Source organism: Oryctolagus cuniculus, chromosome 18, assembly GCF_051225735.1.
Source record: "Oryctolagus cuniculus isolate XC-2025 breed Fujian yellow rabbit chromosome 18, ASM5122573v1, whole genome shotgun sequence".
Taxonomy (NCBI): Eukaryota; Metazoa; Chordata; class Mammalia; order Lagomorpha; family Leporidae; genus Oryctolagus; species Oryctolagus cuniculus.
This window is the reverse complement of record NC_142884.1, coordinates 76,515,868-76,531,678: the sequence shown is the minus strand read 5'-3', so window position 1 is coordinate 76,531,678 and position 15,811 is coordinate 76,515,868. Positions and strand designations below refer to the sequence as shown.

Genomic DNA, 15,811 nt, shown 5'->3' with positions numbered 1-15,811 from the left:
CGGCTCCCGTGTGACTCAGCTCGGCTAATCACAGCTGCCCGTGACCTTGTTTCCAAATACGGTCACAGTCCAAGGTCCTGCGTGGACACGCAGTGTTGGGGGCACCGCTCGACCCAGCAGGGAAGGGGACTGAGAAGGTGAGGGGCACGGACCGCCCCGTGACAGCTGGCGCCTGACCCCGTGCGGCACCACGGCGGCCTGTGGGTATGCAGGGAGCCACCTCCTGGGAGGGGGCACAGCGCCCACCCCAAAGACTGGGTTCTGTGTACGCACTGGGCAGGACATCAGGAAACACACAGTGTGTGCAAAGGGACAGGTGGCCAGAGGTCACCGGAGAACCTCGGTGCACAGCATGACGGCCGTGGGGTGAGGGCCAAGCCCACCCCACCCCACAGACCTAGTTTCCCAGCCCCGTTACTCTCAGGATCCTGCTTCACGGCGGGAGAAGACAGAGCCCAGAGAGGTCAGGCGACCCGGCAAAGGTTGCACAGTAGAGCTGGGGTCCGGGCTTGGAACCTGTGTTCAGCTGACCCCAGGCTCCTTGCTTTTATACACACTTACGAAAGCATCTCCTCTGTGAAAGCCCCCAACCCCGCCCAGAGGCAGCGGCGGAGGCCCGAGGCCAGTCACGGCTGACCTCTCGCACGTACGGTGCAGCCGCGGTCAGACGCACAGCCAATCAGTGAGCGCCCCTGCGTGTGCCTGCGTCGTCTGGTTTTGCTCTTTCTTTTCTTGCGTGCCCCCGACCACGTGCCAGGCTGCAGGACCCCTCCCCCACGCACACCCGGGCGTGCACCTGCCAAGGGCCAGGGTCTCCGCTGCTCGGGGCTGGCAGGGAGCAGTGGGTGAAGGGAGGAGCTGAGCGGCCCCAGCAGCCCTGGGACGCCCACAGCGGCCCCTCCCCCGCCCTGAGCCCACCCCCCCCTTCCACACACACACACGGCGGGCGACGGGCTCAGCACCCCTGTCTGGTAGGGAGACAGAAATCCGCCTGTGTGTGCCAAGGGGGCCCGGCCTGGAAGCCGCCCCGGGTTTCATGCTACAAAGTCCCGCCCTCTCCCAGAGCCTTCCCAGTGGTCTCTGCCTTCCCCCACCCAGGGAGGGCTCCCAGGAGAGCCCTCCTGCCCCGCGCCTGGGCTACCCTGGCGGATGGCACTGGGGAGTGGCCTCCCAGCAGGATTCTGACCTGCCGCCCACCAGGCAAGTCCTTTGTCCGGGAGAGGGTGGGGGAAGGAGACGCGGCGGGACCCCACTTGGACGCCCGGGCTGAAGGCAGACGGCTCCCGCCCCGCTGACCGCCCACCTGCCCGTCAGCTGTGCGCTCTTGGTCAAGCTTGGCTGACAGGCTCACTGCATTCTGTCTCACTCCTGAACTCTTTTTCTTTTTAATCTATTTATTTATTGAAAGGCTGAATTACACAAGAGAGGGGAAGACAGAGAGAGAGAGAATCTTCAACCGCTGATTCACTCCTCGGAGGCGGCAATGGTCAGGCGCTCCATCCGGGTCTCCCGCACAGTGCAGGGCCGGAGCGCCTGTGCCGTCCTCCGCGGCTTTCCCAGGCGCATGAGCTGGGAGCCGGACAGGAAGCAGAGCAGCCGTCTCTGCTACACACGGCCCTTCCCACAACGCACCTGAGCCTCACTCCATCACGCCCGAGCTGCCTGCGTGACCACGCGCACGCTGACTCCCTCCCAGGGACCGCCCCCCACAGACGCCCCCCGCTGCCCCGCCACACGCTCAATCAGGAGGCGGCCTGACCCTGGGTGGGCTCGCGGCCGGACGGCGCTGGGCATAAAACCTCGTCCCGGGGCGGGGGGGGGGCAGAATCCCGCGTGGAGGCGCTGTGCCTTCTCCCCACATTCCAGGGAGCCCCAGCCTGTGCCCCCACGAGAACGCGCACCTGCACAGGGTGAGGAGGGCTCTCCGGGACCCCTGCCTGGGCGGCCTGGAGCCCCTGAGCCGGCCGAGGCTGGGTGGCCTCCCTGTCCCGGGAGGCTGGCGCTGGGAGGCATTGCCTGGGCGACTTCCTGCAGCTCCGCCCACACCTGGCTGTCACCTGGCAACCAGGTGGCCGCGTCCCCTGAGCCCAGCCCTGCCAGGCTTCTCCTGGGCCCGGGACCCCTGGGGCCCTGTCCTCGCTCCCGTGACCAGGCCAGCCGCCGCCGCCCGTCACAATGAACCCCGTGCTCTCCAGGTGAGTGCCTGCGCCAGCGTGGCTGGGGCGGAGGGAGGTGGGAGTGGGGTTCCGGGGCCTGGTGCAGCCAAGACCGTGAAGGTTGCGGGGGCTGCTGGGGTGGGGCAGGGGGGAGCAGACTCTCTCCCAACTCCAGCCCCCCCCCCCCAAGGCCCAGGGAGAGCAGCTCAGGTCCAGAGGGGCGTTACCCGCTGCAGCCCGACACTTGGGTTGGAGCCTCTGGCCCCGTGGCCTCCACCTGGCTAACCCCCTTCCCACCTCAGCGGCCGGCCCCACGGCCCCGCCCCACCCGTGCCCGGTGGTCGCAGCCCCTGCTCACTGGGAGGCGAGCTCACTGCAGGGGCCCGGAGCCCCCAGTGTGCATCTTAAGCAGCCGCCAGCCTCGCTCCCGCGGGTTCAGGCTCACAAGCCGGGGGTGGGGGTGGGGCCTGGAGTTTGCACCTGGCTGGCCGTGGGGGTCATGGGGTCCGAGGACTCAGCTGAAGGGGCAGTGGCACATCCCTGCTGAGACGTGAGGCCGGCACTCAGGCCCAGGGCGTGGCTACCGCAAGTGCCACCCCAGTCAGGGTTCGGCAGGAGGAAGACAAAGCTGCGCCGCCGATTCCAGCCTCAGGGGATGAGGGGGGCTGCTCAGGGGACTTGGGTCAGACAGAGAGAGGCAGGGACAGCGACAAAGGCCACGGAGGCGGCGGAGCCCCAGCGTCAGCGGGACCCGGTCTGACCGGGAAGTAGACGGCGACGCGGGCCGTTTGCCCAAGCCCAGGCCACGAGCAGCCTCCGCGCACGGGGACCGTGGTCAGCAGCCGTGACTGGGGAGCGGAGGGAGCATCAGCTGTCCCCCCCCCGCCACACGAGACGGGAGGTCAGGGATGGTGTGGGGGAAACACCACCCTCCCCCGCCACGCATGTCAGAGAGCCCTGCAGGGCAGAGGGAGAGTGTGTGACCCGGTGGGCAGGCACACGGAGCGGCTCCACCGGCGACACAAAAGGCCCTTCAATGGATTCCAAGGACAAAGGCCAGGTGTGCAGCCAAGCCCACGTGTGGCTCCTGCCCGCCATTCCCCACGTACCTGGCGCTGTCCCCAGGGACCAGGCTCAAGCTGCAGTGGCCCCTGTGTGCCCACCCCCATTGGGGGTGTCACTGCCCAGCGCGGCCCCACCTCCCCAGGGACAGCCAGGTCCGCGTGATGGAAGCCACGGTGGCCAACGCCGACAAGTACCTGGGACAGCTCTGCTCGCTGCTGGCCGCCTACACGCGCAAGACAGCGCGGCTGCGCGACAAAGCCGACCAGCTGGTCAAGTGGCTCATTGGCTTCGCCAACACTGAGAGCCCCGAGCTGCGGGCCACCCTGAGGGACTTCGCCGAGGACCTGGCCAAAATACAGGATTACCGGCAGGCCCAGGTGAGCAGTGGCCATGCCAGCGGGACACCCTGAAGGGTCCCCTGTGGTCACGCCACCTACAGGACGACAGCTGTGGTTGGGCAGGGGGCGGGTGGGGCAAAGGGACTCAGGAGACCCCTGGCAGGAGGTGCGTCCCCGGGCCCACCCACCAGGGCCCAGAGAGGGCACAGAGATCCTGAGGACGGCTGGGTGTCGGGGGGAATCGTTAGAAGGCTCCTGGCACGCGCGCCACCCTCTGTGAACTCCAGAGAACGGACGGTCCGGGCACTGGGGAGGCATCAAGTCAGGTGGCCGCAGGGCGACACAGCTGCCGCTCCCCTGGCCACGCAGACCTGGGCAGCTCCCTGCCCACCCGGCATCCTCCTGTCCCAGAGCCAAGGCCGGGAGTCAGCCCGCAGACGGAACGCCAAGGCCCACCAGCAGAGGGCGCTGCCTCCCTGGACCTCTCCACCCCAGAGGTGGCTCCTGGTTTTTAAAAGGCTAGCTTCTCCTCCAGGGACAAAGGACCCCCGTGTGGTGGTCTGCAGGGAGGGAGGGGGCGGTCGCCAGGAGAGCACTCGGGTGGGGGGACCCCAGCCCCTGCAGCAGGGGCAGCCGGCAGGATTTTCAGGGGACCCTGTTCTCAAGGTCCTGGGACACACTGGCTACTCTTGGGTGCCCCACGGTGGCCACACCTGATGGCTCACCAGAAATGCAGATTCCTGGGCCACAGCGCCCCCTGCACCTTCCCAGCTTCACGCCTCGGTGGAGGCAGGGAACAGCCTTGGCGCTGTGGGGGGGTGGGGGGTGGAAGTCCAGTCTGCCCAGCGCTCGCTCCCAGCCCCAGCCTGTTCCCACCAGGAGGCTCAGTTTTCCCAGCATGCACGGCGGGCAGCAGAGGGCAGGGTGAGGGCTGGCCCGTGGAGGGGCTCGGCACGCACTCTGCCCTTCCTCCCTCCCTGGAGACGACCCTCACGGTGCTCGGTGCCAGGCGGGAGACCCCGAGGGGGTACAGGGGTGCTCTTGCTTCACAGGTGAGAGCAAGCCTCCGCCAGGTTCGGCGCTGCACCCCGGTGCTGGGAGGCGGGGCAGCCCCTGTGCCCCGGCTGCGGGCTTGCAACCCTGCAGGCGGAGGGAAGGCGCGCTCCGCTCCCCCGCCCCTCCTCGGGCCTGACTCGCGTGGCAGCTGTGGGGTGCAGGCGGGCACGCCCGGCTGACTCCGCCCGCCCCATGCATGCCCCCAGGTGGAGAGGCTGGAAGCCAAGGTTGTCAACCCCCTGAAGCTCTACGGGGCGCAGATCAAGCAGAGCCGGGTGAGCGCGGGGCGCCAGGGGCCGGGTCTCTCGGGGGGGGGGGATCCTCGGGAACCAGCTCTGTTCTCTTCTTTAGGCGGAGATCAAGAAATTCAAACGTGCCCGAAATCATGAGATCAAACAACTGGAAAAGCTGGAGAAACTGAGGCAGAAGTCACCCTCGGATCTGCAGAAGATCGTATCCACCCCTGAGCCGGGCCTGGGGCTGCGGGGCTGGGGGCTGGGGGCCGCTTGGCACAGGTGCCCCAGGTCTGCTGGGGCCGCCCCCGCGGGGCCACCCGGGAGTAACCCGGTTCCTTAACAGCGCCTCTCCCAGTCCCAGGTGAGTGCCACAGGTCCGGGGCCGGTAAGGAAGGCCCCCCCCCGAGCAGCCAGGTGACTCCCCCGGGCAGAAGCAGGTGTGCCCGGGCCCCCGGCTCGGCATGGGAGAGGCGGGAAGGCCATCGTCGGGGTCAGGAGACCTGGGCTCTGCCCCCTGGGCCACAGCACCCGGCAGCTCAGCCCTCACGGCTCACAGCCCACGTTCCCAGGTGGGCACCCTAGCCACAGCCCTGCTGTCGGGACACGGAGATACAGGGGTGCAGCACCCTCTCCTGCCTTGCCGAGTGGGGCGGTGTCGGCAAGCTGGGGGCAGGGCAGGGCTGGCGAGGACCTGCACGGCTGCCGTACCGGGGTGCAGGGCGCACCTGGGAAGGGCCTGCCTTGGCGCTTCTCCCCAGGGCAGTCCCGGGCGTTGGGGGCTGCCTGGAGGCTTCGCGAGTGCACCTTGGACCCCTGCTGCCATGCGGCCGCCACCCGAGCCTGCCCCCCCCAGCCCCGCCCAGGGCTCCACGAGGGCTCAGCAGGGTGGCGACCCCTCTGGGGAGGAGCCCACTTCCCTGCCCCTCCCAGGGGCTGCCCACTGGGCTCAGCTCGCGCCCCGGCCTCCACCCCAGAGCCAGCGGCGGTGCCCGTCTGCCGTCACGGCCCCACCCCCGACGCCCTGCTCCTGCTGGTGAAGCCCCTGGCCCATTTCCCGGGCACCAGGGGCCCCTCCCGGCTCCAGCTGCAGCAGGGCACACAGCTGAGGTCGGAGGTGGCCAGCACCCGGCCTCGACACGGCCCTCATGGGGGGACGACAGGGGAGCGCCAGACTCCCACAATTCACAGCGCAACAGTGCCGGGGTGGGGGTCGCCGCCCCGAGCCGTGTGGCGTGCAGCCTGACCTGAGCTCCTGCCTGGGACCCCCGGAGCGTCCACGCGGACTGGTGTGGAGCGCACGTCTAGGCCTCTGCCGGGGCGTCCTGGACGCCAGCTCGCTCGCCTGCCTCAGCCCAGCACTCACGCCCAGGTCCCCACTTTGAGGAGGGCCTGAGGCTGGCGCAGGTCACGCAGACAACGCCACAGCCGCCCGAGGGCAGGCTCTGCGCTCAGCTCCCGCACCGTCCGAGTCGCACTCCCGGAGTCCCCCTGCCCCACGTGTGGCACCGGACGTGGACCAGAGGAAGGGGCGACCCTGTGGGCACCAATGAGTCCCCGCAGCCACGCAGCAGAGCCGGTGTCCTGACCGCCCTGGTCTGCGGCCAGGGCCGAGCGAGCTGGCAAGCAGGTCTGTCCAGTCCAGTGCCTGCCCCCACAGCCACACGCAAGGGAGCCGCCCTGGGCGTCCGCCTTGTGAGGCAGGAGAGGTGTCCCGAGCGCGGGACACGGGGTCTCGGGCCTTCTAGAATGGCGGCAAAGGGCCGGAACCCTGGCCGTGACGTGGCCTCCCCGTGTCCCCGGGCCAGGCCGAGAGCAGCCTGCAGAGAGCCTCGGGGGACGCCAGCCGCACCACGCAGCAGCTGCAGGAGGCGGTGGACGGCTTCCAGGGGCAGAAGCTGCGGGACCTCCAGGTCAGGGCGCTGGGCCTGCGCCGGGAAGCCCTGGCTGGCCTGGGGGCTGGGTTTCTGTGTGCGCCTGCGTGTGTGTGTGTGAGCCGTGCCTCGTGGCTCCCGGGACAGTTAATCCTGGCCGCTCAGAGCAGCTGTCCCGACACAGCTGGCTCCCCTGGAAGCCAGCAGTCAGCAGCCCCGGGCACAGCTCCCGAGCGGGACGCCTCGGCAGGCTGCCCCCCGGCCCCCACCCCGCAGGGTGGCCGTCACTTCCCCCTTGCCCTCTCCTGAACAGCAGGCACGGAGCCAGGGACTCCCCCTCCCCCCGCATCACGGACCCCCGGGCCCAGAGCCCCAGCTCTCACGGGGACGCTTCAGGGAATTGGGGTCTCGCGAGACAAGCCCATCACAGGGACCCCCACCCCCACTCGCAATCCGGCCCTCGGCCACTTTCCATGTTGTCACGCATGGTCAGGAGGGCCGTTCCCAAGACAAAGGCCCAAGCCCTTCCCCGGGCTCCGGGAGCCCCAGCCCGGCCCTCCAGCCTTGTCCTGGCCTGCCACTCCAGGCTCAAGCGCACCAGGCCCGGCTCAGCTCAGAGCTCTCTGCCGGGAAGTGCTTCCGGCTGCCCCACCCCCGCTCTCTGCCCCCACCGATGCACTGTGCACTGCGTGTGCCCGTGCACCTTCGCACGCGACGGGTGGAGCGGCCGCACCTGGGGGAACCCGCAGGCCGTTACTAAGTGCCTGACGTGCGCAACCCGCGCAAAACACCCAGCTCTCGGCCTCCAGGTGCGGGGCTGGGGCCGTCAGGAGCGCCCGGTTTAATTAGGTACGGGAAACGCGGGGTTGGGCTAACGAGCGAAGCAGCCACAGCGCCCCAGGAAGCCCTCCGGCTCCTACAGGACGAAGCGCGATGAGGGAATGAGGGCCAGTGCACTGCCTACACAGGAGCACGTGACCGCGACGGTGCCCTGCGTCCCACGAACGTCCCGGGGCAGGGCCGCGGGCTCTTCCCTGCTCCAGCGCGGGCCTCGGAGTCTGGTGCCGCCGGGGCGCCCGGGAGTCTGACGGCGGAGGCCTGTGACCAGGGTTTCTCTTCGCCCCACTGTGCAGAGGAGGAAACTGGGGCTCAGAGGCAGGCATCTCCCCCACGGGCAGCAGGCGGCCCAGCGCTGCCTCCAGCACGGCCGGGGAGGTGGTGGGCCTGGGTCCCAGCACCACTCACCTTCCCTGCTGGGAAGCGGCCTCGGAGTCCAGACTGCAGGCTCCACCCAACAGGGGCTGACGCAAAGCCGGATGCTCCCGGCCCGGGACGCCCCCCCCCCCTGCCCACAGTAGGGCCTCCTCCTGGGGGGGGTGCCTGCCCGGCTTGGGCGCCCTCACGGGTGGACACCTGTGCTCGAGTGAGCAGGGCCCAGGGGACAGCGGCCGGGAGCTGCCACCTCTGGGCAGGCAGAGGGTTGGAGCGCGAGGGCACCTGAGCCCAGGCCCTGCGATTCCACCCCGGATTCCACCCCAGCAGCGAAGGCACAGCCAGCTCCCGGGATAGGCACACGCGCGGGGTCTCCGTGGGCGCGCTGCCCTGTCAGCAGAGGCCAGAGAACCATCGCGGGTCACAGGGCTGGGGAGAGGCCACGCACAGAGACACCGCCAGACGGAAACAGGCAGGCAGGCCCGGGGCCGACTCCTGACTGAAGAACCAAGCCCCAGAGCTGAGCGGGGAGGGCGGGCAGAGTCCACGGAAACGTGTGGCAGTCAGCTCCAGGGGCGGCAGGGCGCGGTCCTGGCTTCGGAGCCCGCCGATGCGTTGCCCGGTTCAGACAAGTCCAGGTGCAACCCCCAGCCGCGGCGCTGACGGCTCTGGGCTCCCCTCCCCGTAGAGGATGCTCCTGGACTTCGTGACGGTGGAGATGGTGTTCCACGCCAAGGCGGTGGAGGTGTACTCGGGCGCCGTGCACACCCTGCAGAGCTACGACGTGCAGCAAGACCTGGAGGTGGGTGGCGTCCGGCTCTGGGCGTGACCGCCGTTGGTGGCACCGCAGTTCCTCCAGCTCCGGGAATCCCTTCCCGCCTCTGCCTTGGCCGCGGGGACAATTTCCGCCCGCTCAGACACTGGAACCCAGCAGGTCCGGGGCTGTTAACCACCGCCCTGCCCCCTGTGTTTCCCCACCGCCAGTCCTGACCCCGGGGTAGACGGGGCTCAGCCGGGCGGTTCTCACGGCCACCTCAGGCCTTTCACGCGGCCGTCGCCGCTTGGCGGCTGGGCTTCCTTGCCCAGTGTGACAGGGACGGCCACGGTATGGCTACAGGACAGGGTCAGGACCTGCAGGTCCCAGTGCGTGGTGACAACGAGGGACCCTCGGGTCCACAGTCCAGGACTTGAGGGTGGGGACCACAGAGCATTCAATGGAGCAGAGAGCACTTCTGAGCGCAAGGCCCTGGGTGACCGCTCGCGCCACACTCACCCGAGCCCACCTCGCCGGGTGCTGGGGGGTCCTCGCGGCGTGCCTCGTGCTGGTTCCACCAGCGAGGGTCCCGAGACACGGGCCCTGCCGCCCAGGGTGAGCCGGTGCGCCTCCTGCCGCCTTCTGAGCGCTGGCCATGGTGGCTGAGACAGCCCGCAGCCGGGAAGGGGGCGCCCCTCCAGCTCCGCACCTCAGGAGGGGACGTGGGGACCGGCCAGGCTCCCGCCACACCCCCGAGGACGGCCGGGCGCTCCTCCGGCTCTGGGTGACTGCGGACAGGACTCTGGGGCTCAGTTTCCCCACCTGTAAAATGGAACGGGTGTGGAAGCGGACACGCAGTGCCTGAGAATCTTCCAGAAGGGGCCTGGGTTCTGCTGCTGCCGGCGCCCCACGTCTTCTGGTGCCACCACCCCGCCCCGTGTCTTCCAGCTGGACCCGCCCACTCTACTCTCCTCTGCAGGATTTCAGAGCCAAGATGTGGGCAGCACACGGGCACTCCGACGGCCGGCCACTCCCCGGCACTGCCCCCTCTCCGTCTCTGCCATGGTCCCGGGCCAGCCAGGTGAGCCGAGGGCCCCGTGAGACAGGCTGTGACCAGGTGCAGCGGCCAGGGCGAGGGCTGCTGGCGACCCCGAGCCTGCCCAGGAGCGCGCAGAGCCGGTGAGCGCAGACCACGGGTCCCGAGCGCCCCCTGGAGGCGACCGGAGGCGTCTCCACTTCCGAGACGGAGGCCCAGGCCCAGGCCCAGGCCCAGGTGCTGTCCGGTGTCCCAGCCCATGGCCCGGTGGGCTTCGGGGTCCGGAAGTTCTCAGGCACGGGCAGGGCCGCAGGGCCGCAGCCTGGCCCTTCCTCTGCAGGGAGCCCGGAGCCCAGCCCCGTGGGGCACAGCCTGGGGGCGCGGGGTGGGGGCTTTCAGGTCAGACCCACGGCTCCTCGCTGCGGGACCCTGGCAAAGGCCCCGGGCCTCCCTGTGCCCTGCCCGGACGCGCGTGACTCTCGTTCCACAGAGGCCTCAGGACAGCACTCGGAGCAAGAGGGAGGAGGCAGCGGCCGGCAAGGCGGACTCGGCGGAGGACAGCCCCGAGGAGGGCCGCGGCTAGAAGAGGGTCCCTCGGCTGTCCATCGGGAGACTGGGCCCAGGCCCCGAGGGCGCACCGACGCCCCTGCCCTCCCAGGGGGCTCTGGGGGGATTCAATAAACGCCACGACGCACCTCTGCTTCCTGCTGCTGGCCCAGGGCCCCCGGGGGCTGACCCCGGGGTGGGGGCGGGGGCCAGCGCTGCCCACCACCAGGTCCCGCGTGTGCCGGATCCCGGCGGCCGGAAGATACCAGGGTGGGGGCAGGCCAGGCCTCTCTGCGCTCTGGCTGTCCTTGGGGTGCCGAGCCGCTCATGGAAGGAGTCCCGTCCCGTGGGGTTAGGATCCGCCGGCGTGAGCGCCTCCCACCTTGTGTAAAGGCCCCATCACCAAGCACCCTTGGGGACCTGACAGGACCACCATGCTGGGGGAGACCTGGGGGCCAGGCCACGCCCTGGGAGTCCCCGATGGCAGCCGAGCGGCGGGCATGGGGGGCCGTGTGCAGCCTGGGCCGCCACCACCTAGGGCCCCGTGCCTGGGGGCGACTCTGTCCTCTCTGTGCCTGGTGCAGCGTCGTGGGCCAAGGCCCTGGGCCGGACCCCACACTGTGCAAGCGTGGGGCGTCTGTCCCGAATGCCACACGCGTGCCACGCGTTAGCAGGCTGGAGTGGGGACGGCGAGGGACCTGGTGCCCCACACAGGGGAAGGGGTGACTGCCCTGCCCCAGCTGCCAGGGCGGGGCTGTGGGCGCAGCAGGGGTCCCTGCCCGCCCCCCAAGTCCCCGCCGGGGACCCCGCAGGCCGGGGGACTCAGCCCCTACTTGGGGCCCTGGCTTTCCCCTCGGGACCGGGAAACGAGCCGCTGCCTCCGGCTCCTGTGGGGCCGGCATCTTCACCGTGACTCTCTTTACCCAAGATGCCTCCTTCCAGGCTGGACGGCCCTCCCAGAGCATCCTGGGTAACAGGTAAGATACAAAGTATCATGGGGCCAGTCTGAGGCCCGGCTGCTCCACTTCCCATCCAGCTCCCTGCTGTGGCCTGGGGAAGCAGTGGAGGATGGACCAAGTGCTTGGGCCCCTGCACCCGCGTGGGAGACCCGGAGGAAGCTCCTGGCTCCCGGCTTCGGATCAGCGCAGCTCCGACTGGGGAGTGAACCAGCAGATGGAAGATCTCTCTCTCCCTCTCTCTGTAACTCTGCCTTTCAAATAAATAAATAAATCTTTTAAAAATAGAGAGGAACGCCCGGTCAGTCCTATTCCATTCCACACATGGTAACGCCATGCACTTTGTCTGTTGTGTCTGTGTCACTGCACACACGTGTGCACACCTGCACACACAAGCCCACCATGAGGAACTGTGGAAAATGGAATTGAAACAAATCTATTTAAAAAAAATACTGGAACTCATGGGTGTGGAGGGTCTTTGTGACGTCTGTGAAATGTGCCTACTTTGAAAAAACTGAGCGGATTTCAAAAAGTTTTTGAACCAAACTAAACTTGGGTTTTAATCCCATTCTCTGCCAGTGTCTTGAAGCCCCTCCCTCCACTGACAAGCGGGGACTCTGACACCCGGCACACAGTAGGTGCTCACTAAACCAGAGCTGCCTGAGTCCAGCTGCCCTGAGCACGGGTGGGACAGTGGCCGAGAGCCGGCCGTGTCGCTGTTTTCTCGGGAAGTTGCAACAGAACCCGACAGTGCCTCCCCTGGGCCCGGGCTGGGGCGGGGGGCGGGGGTCAGTCCTGGAGTCTGCCCCAGACCCAGCCCAGGCTGGGGTCCATCCTGGAGCCGCTGTCCCTGTCCCCTGGAGGGCCCTGGAGCGCCGCTGGCCCTGCTGTGGGCAGACGGACTCAGCACCACCACCAGGGCAAAGCCGGGCCCAGCGCACAAGAACTCCTGAAGGCCCCCTCTGCCCCTCCCACACACAGCGGCCTCTCTTACTGGGCTGGCCACGTGCGTCCTTGGGCCAGGGCTCGGAGCCTCCCGGCCGCCCCGGCTGAGAGGCAGCCCAGGGTGGGGTGGGTCGCCCCCGCAGGCCCCCCAGCGGGCAAGCAGAACTTGAGAAGACCCCTCCCACGGCCTCATGCCTCCGAGAGACCCACAGGCCTGGCCTAGGCGGGCCAGCAGCTGTCGGAGCCCAGGGGACTGAGACGTTCTAGATTCTGCACAAGGTCCTCCTCATGGGTGCGCGCTCTTTTTCCTGAAAGGTGTTGGGTTTGTCTCCCCCTTGTGGCCAGCCGAGGTGTGACATACTTCTTCCCCTGAGTTCAGCACTGCTCTCAGGCCTTGGCCTTAGAACACTGAGCCGCGCCATTGTGACACTGACACGCGAACTGCTGGTGGCGCTGCACTCCACTGGGCGGCTACCACAGAGCACTCGTGACGGTGGCAGGTTGAGCTGCCAGTCGCCCCCGGCCCCCGGGCCAAGGAGAACACACTAAGGAGAGCAGGGTGGGGCCTCTGACAGTCCCAGCTTTGGGGGGGGGGGGGCACGCGTGCCAGCTCAGCCCACAGCATTTCCCAGCGGAAGTCGGCTTCGGTGACCTGGGGGGCCCTTCCCCACCCCTAACCTAAGCCTTGCAGTTCTGCACCAGGAAACAGACCTGGAGGCCACCTAGCTGGTGCCTCACCTCCCGCCAAGGGCGTGCCTGCGGTGCGCCCCGCGCCGGGAAGGGGCACAGCCCCCAGCTGCAGGGATTTGCGGAGAAAAATCCCTGCTCTGGTCAAGGGCAGCTCACAGGAGCTCCGAACCCAGCAGGCTCCGGGACTGACTTTGCTGTGAGTCCGGAGCCCGTGGGGTGAGCCTGGATCTGAGTTCTCCCCAAACTGCAGGGCACAGAAGGGGGTGAGGGGGGAACCCAGGCCCATCTCTCCCCGCCCCCGGCCGCTACTTCCCAAGACCCTGCCCCCGAGAGCATCGTCCCACCCCCTCCCGTGGACACGCCAGTCACCAGACGCAGCTAGGGTCAGGGCCCCCTGACTCGCCTGCCTCTCACTGGCAGACTGGCCAGCCGGGGAACACGGCGAGAGCGTCACCCCAGGCCGGCCCAGGACGCGGATCTGCTCAACCAGGAACGAATGGGGCTGGTCCCCGTGGGGGCGCCGTTCCTGTGGGTCTCTGTTGAGACTGTGACACCTGGGCCCAGGGCTGCACGGGGACCCAGGTGCAGAATGAAGGCTGGGCAGAGCCAGCTGTGGAGGAGGGGCCCGGCCGTGGGCACCCCGGCTGCACGCCCATGATGGGGACGCGACCCCAGCGGGGACAGGCTGGGTGGGCGACCTGTGAGGCTGGCCTCTGACGCCCCGCACTGCAGAGTGGACCAGGAGCACTTCGGGCAACGCCGTGCCCGGTTCCTGCAGAAATCGAGAGCTGTTCTGGGGAGTCGCGTCCGCGAGGCTCAGGACAAGGAACACGTGACGATGGGAACCTGGGTGAGGTGGCTGAGCTGGAGAGAACCGCGTCAGCGGAACAGAATGGCTCAGCGCGCGCGAGGCTGGGAGAGCGCCCGGAGCCACCAGCAGCAGCTTCACCGTGCGGTCCAAGAGGGTGAGGAGACACCACTCAGACCTCTGCCGGCTGGGCCCCCGGGGCGCACCTTCCCCTCGCCCCTCCCTGAGGGCAGGGCGGGGCCGCTGCCTCCCCCTGCACGAGTGCCCTCCCTTCTCCCCTCTGAGCCCAGGGACCCCTTCTTCAGGCTCTTTCCCAGGCTCCTCGTTGTTCCTGGCAAGCACCCTGCGCGCCCCGCCATCTTGAGTTTTAGGGAATTAGATAATAAAGCTGGTCCAGCCACACGGGCCCTCCCTAATCAAGCCAACGAGTTTGCACGGCCCAGGAAGCTCTGGGCTGCCGGTTACGGCCCTCGCCCCGGGTTAAGGTGACAGTTAGACGGAAACCTCTTACAAACTCCTGTGTGTGTGAACTCTGTGTCTGCCCACTAGGAGCTGGGTCAGCAGGTGCTGCCAGGTGGCCTGTGTTTGACAGCCACGGGAAGTGCTCTCCAAGGCGTGAATGGACTCTGGCCTGGCCGGCCTCGGGGAGGGGACTACCGCAGGGACCACTCGGTTCAACCACAGAAGGGGCAGAGGCGGGGTGGGGGTGGCTCCCAGCCCTGCACGGGGCCGCAGCTGGAATACGGAACCGGGTGAACAGAGCTCAGAGCCCGCACCCTCCTCTCGTTCACTTTTGCTAATTTCAAACCTCCACAGCCCACTTTTTTTTTCTTTTAGCAACAAGAAAATGAAAGCCGACTCCATTTCATCGTGGACGTAACTTACGGTGTCAGAGCTCGGCCCTCCCACCGTGGTCTCACACCGCGGCTGCCATCTGAGTACTGACACGGCCGCTCCTACACACCCATCAGCATTAGTGGGCCAGGCTAAGAGACACAGAAAGGCGGCGCATCTTAGCACCTAAGAAAATGCTGTGTCCTCGCCGGGACCCACGCGCCCCACTGGTCAGACACAGAGAGCCCGGAGCAGCTGCTGGCTTTGGGCACCCGCCTGCCGGGACTGCAGACGCCCTTGCTGGAACGCCCTGGCACTGGCTGCACCCGAGTTCCTGGAAGGATGGCCAGGGCTCTCCTACACCGAGCATCGCTGTACGTGCCCAGGTGTGGCAGTCCCCCAGGCCGGGCCCTGGAAGGAGGAGGCAGCACCCAGGAGAACCCTCAGTGGGCACCCCTGCCTCCCCCGGGACACACACGCCCAGTGAAATGTTCACCAGTACAGCAGGAGCTGGCGGGGCAGCCCCCCCCCGCCCCCTGCCCCCCGCCCCCGATCCCGGGGGGGGTGAGGCCTGCAGACACACCGTGTCCAAATTCCTCCTGAGACGGCTCTTTGAAGAGGCCTGTGGCGGCGGGGGTGGAGGGGTGTGTGTGTGTGTGTGTGTGTGTGCATTTCTGAAGTTAACGTGCTGGGAAAAGCCAGACACAAAGCCCGGAGCCTGGAGGGCACCTCAGAACCCAGTTCTTTGCCTCCGGAAATCAGAACTTCTGCCCAAGAATCCTGAGCGCCGTGTAGGAGGGCGCAGCCTGCGGGTCCTGGTCTCAGTGCGTCCATGTCACGCTGACAGCAAACGACACACTGGTCCCAGGTCCAGAAGGGCCAGGAGTGCTGCACGCTGAGGCCCGGGGGCACCGGAGCAGGGAGGGGCCTGCGCACCATTCATTTCTCTAAAATGGACCCCACAGAGACCTGTGCTACTTAGGGCCTGATGATGGGGGGGGTGCCCCAGCTTGCACAACCTGCCCTAACACACAGCAAGCAAACCGCCAACGTCATGCTGAGGGCTTCCCTGGCGGGCAGAATCCAAGGTGCCCACGCGTGAGTGGGGTGCACACACACACAGACACACGTGCATCACGCCATCGCCCGAGCCTGGCCCTGTCTCCCCGGCTGGCAGAGTGTGTCCAGAGGATGCTGTGTTTCATGCTGCCTCTGTCTTATCCCCGCCTCCCCCCCCACCCCACGCGTTCTATGGCTCAGCCAATCCGCATTCCCTGGGCCACGCGGGGAGGCGTCCCAGGACGACCT

General features: G+C 68.0%; 1 protein-coding gene across 2 annotated transcripts; it reads left to right on the top strand.

Annotated features, from left to right (window-relative positions):
- Positions 1–1,406: 1,406 nt before the first annotated feature.
- Positions 1,407–10,418, top strand: CIBAR2 (CBY1 interacting BAR domain containing 2). Of its 2 annotated transcripts, XM_051847361.3 has the most exons (9): positions 1,407–2,195; positions 3,364–3,598; positions 4,822–4,890; positions 4,967–5,068; positions 5,207–5,212; positions 6,657–6,761; positions 8,623–8,736; positions 9,668–9,769; positions 10,215–10,418. In XM_051847361.3, the coding sequence occupies exons 1-9, from the start codon at positions 2,176–2,178 to the stop codon at positions 10,305–10,307; spliced, it is 846 nt and encodes a 281-aa protein (XP_051703321.3). In that variant the 5' UTR covers positions 1,407–2,175; the 3' UTR covers positions 10,308–10,418. The 2 variants fall into 2 exon arrangements, with proteins under 2 accessions (XP_051703321.3, XP_089175323.1); XM_089319197.1 differs by lacking the exons at positions 1,407–2,195; positions 3,364–3,598 and adding an exon at positions 3,652–4,611 and having other exon boundaries at positions 5,207–5,420.
- Positions 10,419–15,811: the final 5,393 nt, after the last annotated feature.